Below are 12,061 nucleotides of genomic sequence, written 5' to 3'. Positions count from 1 at the left end.
GACTAAGAAGCTCACAACATTGTCATCCGGAAGTATACAGGACCAACACACAAAACTGTGTGTAACCATGAACGTTTATAGTCTGATTAATACAGTTTAGTGAGAATTACTCATAAACGCGGATGGCAAAAAAAAAAACAATAACAAAGACGTGAGAGACGTCAACTTCGATCTATCTATATTTAAAGACCAAACGCATCGGTAAGATTGTTGCGGTTATTTTCACCCATCCGGGCACTGACCACACTTAAATCGGTTGACTTTTTTTTCGCATCGAACAAACATTACGTCTGTTCTCGCATTCTAGAAAAGTTAACAATTGATAACAATAGTAGCATTGTCAAAATCTAGGAATCAAACCAATGTCCATTTGAAAAAAATCCCAATGCTATACAATGGCACTCTGAAAAAAAAATGTGCTGCTTCTTCAAAACTTTGGTCAGAAAATCGTCATTCAAATATAGATTAATTGCAATGAACCAAAACTCGCAAGCCTGTTTTGAGAGTTCTCTGACAAGGTGAGGGTTTCTGGCCAAAATTTTCATTACTTGTTTTTTTTTTTTTTTTTTCGTGTTTTTTTTTTTTTAGAGTACGGCAGTACCGTTTGGACCTTGGATAGTATTTCTATGACTTAGTATAAGCAGATGATATTAAACTCTTCGCGTGTGGCCAAGCATCATGAGACGATTATCTATGCTTGATAGTAGGGCACTGGTCAGCTTCAAGAGCGGCTATAGATCTATTTTGCCGAATATTGAAAAAACACTTTTTTTTTTCATTTTGGGCCCAAAAAAAAAATTATTCTCTATATCGAGCGATTAGATGACTGACGAAATTAAACTTCTTTGATGTCCGTGTTTAAGATTTTTGGCAGGCTGGGAGTCATTTTAAACAACCTGGGTAGTAACCTACTTGTATCTATGTAACACATTTCTGGCCAATACTTCAAAAAGGCGAGTAGGGGTTTTTTTTTCAGTGCATGGCAATATTGGAGCGACATAAAAGAAACTGTCGTAAATCTAAAGTAGATATTATTAATAACAGGAATGAAAAACAAACGACGTAAATCGGAATTTGGAAAAGATCACAATGACAAGGAGTTTTTTATCACACATTCCTCTGATATTTCTATGTCACTGATTTACTTATTCTTTACGGTCGTAAAGAAACAAACAGTCGGCGTGGCTTATCGGTGCAACACCTTCTCTCAATATCTTCTTGTGTAGATCTACACATGATCACATCGCCTGACGATCTGTGATTGACTATTGTATGATTTATGTCCAGCAGAGTGCAGTCACTTTCGCTGATATGACGTTAGTGTGGAGTTCCCAAAGTTCCAACTTTAAAAAAAAAAACGAAAAATAGCTAGAGTTTTATGAAGGTCAAGATATAGTGAATGTAAACTATCTCTAGGATGAGACCGAGGTCTAACGAAACTTGGGTTGCTGGATCTTTTTATAGCAGCATATCATAAATATCATATCATATCATATCATATCATATCATATTGTGTGAGGGTTATTTAGGCCAACTGAAAGGAAATTATGGTCACTCTACCAAATTATGTCTAGACCCAGGCCACATCTCGAAGGGGATTCTCTCCATCAGTTAGGGACATAAAACTCACATTACATAAAATACCACTTACAGCAATGCTTTAATCACCCAATACCAGTCCGTGGACAGTAATGATATAATATGAATACATAAAATGTGACAGAGGATTAGTCTATTGCATGTTTCCTAGAGAGTATCCTCACTCTTATGTTGGCCAGACCAAGGTTGGTTTCTTGATTGAAAGTAGACGGTCAGCTGGTAGATCTCTCTCTCTCTCTCTCTCTCTCTCTCTCTCTCTCTCTCTCTCTCTCTCTCTCTCTCTCTCTCTCTCTCTCTCTCTCTTATTTTTCTTTCTTTTTTTTCTCCCCCCCCCCCCCCCCCCCCCCCGCCAACACACACACACACACACACACACACACACACACACACACACACCACGAAAGCGGAGGCACTGCGTTCAAACCAAAACATAAGGTACAGACAGAGGACAGGGTTGCGAGACAAAAGTTTATTACACTCTAAGTGACCCGCTTGTCTGCAACTGTCGGCTAGATAGTCGTAGGTAATATAGTCCTAAATGCTTTGATCAGATCTGAGCGGCCGGAATTATGAGCTGCCGTCAAGAAGACAAATCGGCGTATCTGCTTTTTATAGAGTCATGAACATTTCGTCCTGGAGACCTCGCAGCTGGGCATTTATAGAGGATTCCGCCATATTCCGGAATAGCCCAGGAACGTTTTCTTTTGGATGTCTGCTACATGAAAGGAGATGAAGAACATCTGGTTGCGAGCAGCAATGAAGGCTACTGTGTAGATGCCTGAAACTTAAAAGCGCCTGACAGTCCAGCTGACGGTATGAAATGGATATCGGATGTACTATGGACTGTCGGGAAAATAAAAGAATTGTCAATAAGCGCATAAGACAAAGTAAAAGCTGAGAAATGCATATTTATATTTAATAAGAATTGTCATCAGTCAAATAGAACACAATGCTTAAAATTATTTATCGAAGTATTTTAGAAGCAACACATCAAAATACCAGTTCATTTATCGCCAACTCTTCAGCTACTGATCACAACTACATAGCTTGATATCAAGATGTTGAGGCGTATTGTTTCCACGGTAAAAACAATGTCGCATCTATCCACTCATGAAATGCGATTTAAAAAATTAAAATTGTCGGAAAAGGGAAATTACACGTCCTCTATTCCATTGATTAAAGAGTTATTTCTTACTCAGGAAAAAAGTATCTTTGAGTCTCAGTCTCAGTGCAATAATAACAAATTATTCACACAAAAAAACAATTAGCCTGTATCGACTGAGGGATAGCTGACTGATTTTGGGGGTGATTTTTCTTTGTATTTTTTTCCAGCTATACTTGGCACTTTTAAAAATTTAATACACGCCTTTTCTTGTGTGTGTTTTTTTAAAATCTTACGCGACCAGTGCCTACTCCTTATATTATCACTTTGATAGTCGCAACTCAAGTGAGACTACCATGAAGTCCTGAAACTCTGGAGATAAAAACAAACAATACGGCAGTTGCGTCATTTGCTACGAGGAGGCTGTAGTTGTATTATCTATCGCTCACCTGGTCATATTGTGCGCTAACGTAACCGAAGCTTTGATCCTGGAACGATCGGAATGTCTTTCTCAGTTCGAAGGATGCTCGTGCGTGTGGCGGGGGGGGGGGGGGGGGGGGGGGGGGGGGGGGGGGGGGGGGGGCGCGAGGTGGGCGGAGGGCAAGATGCAACAGACCGAAGGGGGTCCCAGCCTTGGGAGGTCTCTTGTCATTCATCTGTCAAACCTGCAATGACAGGAATGCTAATCCCGTTACCGTTCGTTTGAAAGTATTTATAAGTGATTGTTGCTTCGATCAGGTGAGCCATTCTGTGGTTTTGTTCCAAACGACTGACTTTGTCTTGTTTCTTCATTACTGAGTTGGAATATTATTATTGATATTGATCATCGACATTATTGTGAGTTGTGTTATGAATGAGGAATAAATAAAAATTGTAGTTTGGCGAAATTTTATGTAAAATAAATGTTATGAGCCTTGAGACCCGTGGATTTGAAATTCTTGGACGGCGCAAAGTTGAGTCATTGGAAAAGCTTAACTCACATTCTGTCAACGTACTCAGGTGTAAAATGAGTACTCGGCTAAAAACGGCGTTACATCTATTCTTTGTCAAAATATATGTAGCCCCTTACACGCGTCACTTCTCGTCTTACAAGTTACTGTTTAGACATGGGACACCTAAGACGTTTGAGCTCATTTGGTGGATATTGTAATGTCTAAAATCTCAAGTCTTTTATATGAAATAAAAATTAATTCGGGGAAAGATGAAAAAATCTACATATTCGAACCATCAATTGGCAAAAAAAAATTCCGTATTTTCTTTTCAGTATGTGCTTTGCTGAATAAAAATGATGGTAATTATAATTTCACCATAAAGAAAATAGATTTAATCACAACCTTTATTGGATTGTCGGCTGTGGTTCTATAATATGTAATTGGAGATAAATTTTACCCCCCCCCCCCCCACACACACACACACACACAAAAATCTTACTGATTTCTAATGTTAAGGCTTTTCTGTCGTATACAATATTATTATAATCCTCAAGTTCAATACGATTTGTCCTTCTTTAATATAAAAAGATATAATAATTACACTCTATTTTAATATTGTCCAAATCAAGATTACTGCTCAAATCTACATGTAGAAAACTCATTCCCATCCCTGTCCATTGTCCCATTTTTAGAAAAGAAAATGTCAATCAACCACTACGAGCACATAATTGCAGAGATCTGAAAACCAAAACCAATTATGAGCTGATGTAATGGACAATATTTTGCGCTGGTTTGAAAGCATTTCCAATACAACAATGAGCCCATAACAATCTGGGTTATCAGACTTGCAAATGAGAACACATCGACCAAAAACGATTTAAATGACAAAAATAAAAGACATTTTTTTCTTATTTTGTTGATTTTTAAATTTCGTTTTTGTATTATTATTTTTTAATTTCTGGGTTTGATCCTGTTGTTATTATGGTTTTGTAGATTTGTGTTTTTGTTTTTGCTATTTTTTATTGTTTTGGTTTTGATCGAGAATTTTTTTGTTTATTTTTATTTTTGGGGGTGTTATTGTTGTTTCGTATTTGTTTTGTTTTTTGTTTTGTTTTGTTTTGTTTTTGTTTTTCTGTTGTTTTTTGTTTGTTGTTCTTTTAGTTGTTGTTGTTGCTAGCACATTTTTAACAAACAAAGCTACTCTCAAGAATCGGCAATATCACAATCCAGGCAGTCGGGGTATCAAACTTGATGTTTATCTTTTAGTGTTGAAAGTCATCACTTTATTTCCAATTACAGATACAATTTTATAAGTAAGCCATTAACTGAAATTGAAAAACAACAATATTTTTTTATCTATCGGGCTGAACTTTACGAAAAAATAAAGGCAAAGAAGAGAGGAGGGGAGGAGGAGTGAAGCGAATGGAGGTTGAGGAGAAGCAGCAGGAGCAGGATAAGTAACAAAGTCCATTTATAAAACTAGGGAATTTGGAAAAGGCTTACTTTTATGTCCGCACAAGTCAAAAGATCAAGGTAATGAAGAGAAATAGAGATAATATGTGTGAGTAGGTGTGCGAGTGATATATATAATAATATATATATATATATATATATATATATATAATATATATATATATATATGAGAGAGAGAGAGAGAGAGAGAGAGAGAGAGAGAGAGAGAGAGAGGAGAAAGAATATGAGGGAGGGAGAGAAAATAAAGATTCCACTTAAATTCAAATTCCAAACCCCATGAGTGTAAATAAAAAGTGGTGATCAATTGCAGTCAAACTGAGAAGCAATTTTTTTAAAAAAAATGGTATCCCTTTTGTTTTTGTTTTTCTGTAATTTTATTTGCGTCAAATTAACGTTTGAAGATAAAAAGTAGATCCAAAATTCATATATTTTGAATAGGCACTGCGCTTACCTCTCTTCAAATATTTTTTCTTCATTTCCTCAGAATCAGAAAACAACAAACATGCTTGACATGCTTGACACCTTGTACAACACTATCTCACTCAATGTGAGTAGGACCCCCTTCCTCTTGGCCTTGCTCACATGCTTGACGTCACAAAACAGTTTGTCCAGGGTGCCACGCACGGCGCCAGCACGCTCATCCTTGTCATCATCGTCATCATCACCATCACCCCAGGTTCCACTGTCAGCGTGTCCCCAGCAATGCAACAACCATGGAGACTGTGTTCGTGGTGAGAATGACGTCATCTACTGCCAATGCTATCCCGGCTGGTCTGGAAATTCGTGTAGTCAGTCCTGTGACAAGTAAGAGTTTATTCCTATGCAATCAGTATGTTCTTTTTCTAGGGCGTTATCAACATAATGGATTAACTCCGAATCTCCCTTTTTTAAAAGTGAATGCATAAATTAATATTATATCATTTGCCACAGATTCAGTTTTTTAAAATATGTTAGCATTTATATAGCGCAATATCCACTAAACGTGCTCAAAGCGCTTAACAAAAGAGTCCCTTGCCAAGAGCAACACTTACATGTAGGACAAGACATGATGCATGATAGGCGATATTACAATTTTTCCGACAGAGACAATGCTATTAAAGGTAAGGTACCACTTTACACCTGAGTACGGTGAGAGAATGTGAGTGAAGAGCCTTTTCCAAGAAGTCCATTACGCGCCGCCAATAGTGGGACCCGAATCCTGCACCTTTCGATCTGAAGGCGAGTGTCATACCACAAGACCACATAGCCGCACAAGTTTGATAGCTCAACTTGTTATAATAATAATAATAATAATAATAATAATAATAATAATAATAATAATAATAATAATAATAATAATAATAATAATAATAATAATAATAATAATAATAATAATAATAATAATAATAATAATAATAATAATGCTGAAAACTTATATAGCGCTATAGCTATATATATATATACCAATAAGGTAAGCGTCGGTACTCAATTGAGAGAGTGAAATAGATAATAAATGACACTGACAGGCACCATCTCCAACAAACTAAATGCATTCCAAATCAAATGCCTAAGAAGGATTCTGAGGATATTTTGGCCAAAAGTAATTTCTAACAAAGAAGTGGCTAAACGCACATATATTGAACCAGAATCTGAAACTGTAAAGAGGAGAAGGTGGAAATGGGAGGACATGTCCTCAGAATGTATTCGAGTGCCATTCCAGGATAGCCCTCATGTGGATCCCCCCCAGGGAACGAGAAGAAGGGGCCGCCCGCTGGAGACCTGGAGGATGAGCATCGAAAGAAAAATTAATGAAAGTTGAAGGATGGTCTTGGGGACAGAAGAAAAAATGGCCTCCAACCGAGAAAGATGGCGTTGCACCGTGTCAACCTTATATGCTGATCAAGCACCAAGAGGTGTAAGTAAAGTAAAGTAAGTAAATAAATAGGACGTGACTCCACATCAGGTGCATTTTTCTTTTCCGAACAAGCAGCTGAGTTGGCATATGTTCATATTTGGACGAAGGTAGCCCATTATGCCTCAGATGTAAACATACTTATGTGATTTTATCTCAAGTATAAATAATGGTAATAATCATGTTGAAATCTTAACTAGCACTGTAGCTCCGAAATATCAGACTCTCTAAGCATTTAAAATACAAATTACAGTTGTTTAGACATACACTGTCCTCAACAATGCAACAACCATGGCGACTTTGTTCGTGGTGTTATATATAAAAGATGCGTTGTCACGTCCTATTTATTTATACGTTACATGTTTTACTTATTTTTTAAAGGCCCAAAATCTAACGATCAATCTTTTATATCCCTTAAAGGCTCTGTGTTTATGGGAAGTGTCAGATTGTTGGACATACTCAGGTTTGCATTTGTTCTTTCGGTTACCATGGAGACAGATGTCAACACAAGATTCCCGATGTGTCGCCATTTCTTCACATGGCAAAAATGCTATCTCGAGTTATGTGGAATAAAATTCTCCCATTGATTCAGGTATTTACTTTATAAAGGTTTGAATAGATATTGAAATTGTGAAGGAATTACCAGTGTCGGAATATTATCTGAATATATTATACAGCCTGGGACAGAAAGGAAAGAAATATAAAAGGAGGGGGAAAAAACATCATACTGGGGATCAAATTTTAGATTTTTCATTAAACAATTAATCATGGCATGTCTTCCTGAGATCCAAAAGGCTGATGTATGATCCTCAGTCTTTAAGGCTATTTGGTGTGTGTGTGTGTGTGTGTGTGTGTGTGTGTGTGTTTGTGTTGGGGGGGGGGGAGGTTGATTAATTCCTGCACTTCTCTATTCACTTTATTTGGCGCTGTTTCGTTGAAAACATTCCATTTCTGAACAGTTAATATTCAAGCAACATGGCATATGGGTATTTAAAAAACCAGACAAATAATATAAAATTAAGAACAATTAATTTTTTATTAATTTACTCTTACTTCTATCCTTTGTTTTCTACTTGCATTTCATCCATTTCATCTCTTTCATTTCTTTTATTCTATTCCTCGTCCACAACCTTATTCTCTTTGCCAGTTGCCGTAGCATTTAAATTAGATTTTAATTCTTCACCCTTTCATTTTCAAAAGTTCCTGAACAATTGTATCAAAAATTAGACAATTTCTTAAAATTCAAACCAACTGGACCACAAGAGTATTGATACTATGCGTTTATGATATATATGCATATATCCGACAGCCGGATATGACGCACAAACACATGTGTATACTTAAACGTTTATATTTGATTGAGAACTGATCAATAAAGTGGCTGTCCAAAAACAATAACAAAGAGCTGCGTGACGTCAATTTCGTTCCTTCTATAGATTTTGTCAGAATCAAATTAAAAGTTTGGCCCACAAGTCCCCCTCCGATTATTACAGTAATATTAGTTTGATGTTTTTTATCCTTTCTCTCTCTCCATTTTCCAGGATCCAACCCAAAAGCTTGAAAAGATGATACAGAATGGTTCTAGTGACTGCAGTAGTACCTTCCGGTGTCAAAATGGAGGGAAGTGCAAACACGGAGAATTGGGTGGATACAGGTTAGCAAGGGCTTATTTCACTCTATAATATTCAATCCACAGCTTCATTTAATTTAATGATTTGGTGAGGATCTATGAAATGCCCAAAGCCTATTCTCATCGAGTTATCAATGGTTGTAAATAAAGTTTGTCCCTCATCTATTAAAGACGTTATGGAATGGTCTGTAAGAGTGGAAAAGAAATCATAGGTCAAAGATAAAGGGAAGGAATGAACAGCTTATTTCTACTCGCTAATGTTTCATCATCCCCCTCTATCTATCTATTACTCATGTGAAAAATCGGTAGTTTACAAAATTCTATAACATTATTAATCTTCATTCTTCATGCGGAAAAGTGAGTGGTCAAATCATAATGCCACATCAATTTTGAGTGGATATAATATATTGCTGTACTGTTTACATGAAAAAAAAATTTTTTCTTCTTCCAGAAATTTATTCAGTAAAATGTACTACACATTTATTGCTACTTGCGTTTTATCACCAGTGCAAGTCATATCTATTTTTCCCTTTTTCCCCCTTTTTTCAGATGTCAATGCACGTCTTCAAAATACACAGGGAATTTCTGCCAATTTATGTGTCCTCATCCCTGTGTCAACGGAGGAAGATGTATACGATACAAAAAGAAGTCTTCATCTTTATCTTCCAATTCAAACAGTTCTACAGATGCTATAACTATATCTGATAGAAATGATCTCCAATTTGCTTGTGCCTGTCCCAGGGAATTCTACGGTCGATTTTGCCAAAGGAAAAGAAATCGAGACTCAACGCCATATTTAAAATGAAAAAATAAATGTATGTTTTGTGGTAACTATATGTGAATCAAAATATGTTATCCTTGTGGGGTAATATGAAGACAGTATGTTTACTGTATGCCTTAGAGCTACTTTTTGCTCAATTTGAGATTGAACTGAGGACGCGTTTAATCAGCAATAAAAAATGTATGGCCGAACACGAAACTGTTTTTCTGCACCCCGCTTTGCAATTAATTTGCCATACTGCCAAAATGCTATTGTCGGAGAAATTGATTTTTCAATCAAAAAGGCTGTGGCATTGTCAAGTTTTTTGTACAATGACAAATTCCAGGCAAATTTTGGACTTCTCAGATTGTTTGCATCAATCGATGTTGTTTCAATGGGGAAAACACAGATTGTCCAATTAATTGCCAATCCAAATAAATTAGGTTGCGCTGCAAACTATCGCAAAAGATTAATTTCTCATATAACGAGATCTAAGACATAACGGTCGAAGAAAAACATTCGTTTGAAGAGAAGTTTCATTAAATTAAGGAAGTGTCTGCATATCGTAGAATTTGCTGTTTGACTATCTACTATTATTGTTTTATATTACATTTGTGTTACGGTGGCTAAGTCAAAATTAGCCCTCGCTTAGTTAAGTGTCAAATAATTTACAATCCGCTTAAAGCGCAATCTTGAATGTTTTTGGGTCAAGAATTTAAGAAAATTTAAGGACAGTGATTAATCCTCTGTGCCATTTATGCCAAGTGGGTTTTGATAACATTGACTGTCGAATGCAATTTATCTGATATTGGAGCTCTTTAGCGAAAGGAGAACTGTAAAATATGCTACATTATTATTGTAATCGAGCATTGCGAATTGCCCTGTTTTGTGTATTTGAGTGTGTGTGTGTGTGTGTGTGTGTGTGTGTGAGTAGTTGTGTGAGAGAGAGAGAGAGAGAGGGAGAGAGATAGAGAGACAGAGAGAGCGATGATAAAAGAGAGGTCGAAAAATACAGCAATATAGAGAAACAAATTGATGTAAAAAGATGTCTAGATTATTGAAAAATATAGAGTAGAATAGAGAGAGAGAGAGAGAGAGAGAGAGAGAGAGAGAGAAAGAGAGAGAGTGAGAGAGAGACAGAGAGAGAGAGAGATGTGACAAATAGCTTGATAGAGAGTGTGTGCGTCTCTATGTTTATATATGTGTGTGTGTGTGTATATATTTATATATATATATATATATATATACATATGTGTGTGTGTGTGTGTGTGTGTGTGTGTGTATGATGAATAAAAGTAGAAGAACGAGGAAAGATAAATAGTGAGATAAAGAGGTATAAAAAAGAATAATGCGAAAGGCATTGAAAGAAAGAAAGAAAGAGAGAGAGAGAGTGAGAGAGAGAGAGAGAGAGAGAGAGAGAGAGAGAGAGAGAGAGAGAAAATGAAAAGAAGGAAGAGACATGCAGATAGGGAAACAGGAGAGAGACAGGCTCAGCGAGAAAGAGAAAGAGAGACAAAAAAAGAAACAAATGAGAAAGAGAGAGATTGAGAGAGAGAGAGAGAGAGAGAGAGAGAGAGAGAGAGAGAGAGACGAAATAAAAATGGAAAGGAATGTGAGAGATACTGAAGAAAGTTTAGAAAAGTGCGTGCAATTATTTGAAATAATAAATATCTTATAAAACGTTTTAATCTCTTTTGTTTCTTTATTATTTTGAAATATATTTTTCAAGCCACGGTTAATAATTATTGAAATATGAACATTCGTATTTTCTTTTAAAACGACAACAACAAAAATACGGTCGAGTTCTTTTCTATGACCACGTGCAACTGCATTTCCTCATCAGTCCATGAAAAAGCACGTTTCGTTTCATTTATCATGTTCGGAAATATTTGTTGCCATTTGTAGTTGGGTACACATTTATTCCTTAGTTGACATAAAAGCATAGATGCTTACGAAAAATTCTCCTTCATTCAAACTTGTATAGATAGTATGCGCTTGGCTAAGAAGCTCATAACATTGCCATCCGGAAGTATAACGGACCAACACACAAAACTGTGTGTATCCATGAATGTTTATAGTCAGGTTAATACAGTTCAGTGAGCATTACTCATAAACGCGGATGGCAAAAATCAATAACAAAGAACTGAGTGACGTCATCTTCGAACTATCTATAACACAAATATTATTGAGAGCAAGATATCTATGAAGATAAGGATTCTGTAACCTTGCGACCAGGTTGGTCTGACACTGCCCTAAACATTACTTCATAAGTCAAGGTGACGACCACCAGAAGAAAGTGAACTGAAGGTTGTATGTATTCAAAGTTACAAACCATGGGATCTGATGTTACCCTGAACACTTTTAAGGATCACTCAATATTTTACTTTCTTGAGCTGATCGTCGCCTTATAGATAGAATGCGCTTGGCCAAGGAGTTCACAACATTGCCATCCGGAAGTATAACGGACCAACACACAAAACTGTGTGTAACCATGAACTTTTATAGTCTGGTTAATACAGTTTAGTGAGAACAACTCACAAACGCGGATGGCAAAAACAATAACAAAGGCCTGAGTGATGTCATCTGCATACTATCTATAATATTGTGACGTGAAGGGTTAGTCTATTATGAGTAAACGAGGGTTACGGCTAACCTCTAGTCTCCGGTTAGTGCG

The 12,061-nt window shown here is 36.5% G+C and overlaps 1 protein-coding gene across 1 annotated transcript; it reads left to right on the top strand.

The window, feature by feature from the left end:
- Positions 1-3,450: 3,450 nt before the first annotated feature.
- On the top strand, positions 3,451-10,821 carry LOC144965204 (uncharacterized). Its single transcript, XM_078900295.1, has 5 exons — positions 3,451-3,538; positions 5,591-5,910; positions 7,418-7,589; positions 8,539-8,651; positions 9,177-10,821. Exons 2-5 carry the CDS (start codon positions 5,609-5,611, stop codon positions 9,430-9,432), a joined length of 843 nt encoding a protein of 280 aa, XP_078756421.1. The 5' UTR covers positions 3,451-3,538; positions 5,591-5,608; the 3' UTR covers positions 9,433-10,821.
- The last annotated feature ends 1,240 nt before the right edge of the window (positions 10,822-12,061 follow it).

Source organism: Berghia stephanieae, chromosome 1 (genome assembly GCF_034508935.2).
Source record: "Berghia stephanieae isolate SIO BIC M18660-M18661 chromosome 1, UCSD_Bste_1.3, whole genome shotgun sequence".
In the NCBI taxonomy this organism is placed as follows: domain Eukaryota; kingdom Metazoa; phylum Mollusca; class Gastropoda; order Nudibranchia; family Aeolidiidae; genus Berghia; species Berghia stephanieae.
The sequence above is the reverse complement of the archived record's forward strand: the minus strand, read 5'-3'. Positions and strand labels throughout refer to the sequence as shown.

Coding starts and splice junctions, on each gene's coding strand:
- LOC144965204 (XM_078900295.1), top strand. CDS start 5,609: ATGCTTGACATGCTTGACACCTTGTACAACACTATCTCACTCAATGTG. Junction 7,590..8,538: donor AAATTCTCCCATTGATTCAG/GTATTTACTTTA, acceptor TCCATTTTCCAG/GATCCAACCCAAAAGCTTGA. Junction 8,652..9,176: donor GGAGAATTGGGTGGATACAG/GTTAGCAAGGGC, acceptor CCCTTTTTTCAG/ATGTCAATGCACGTCTTCAA.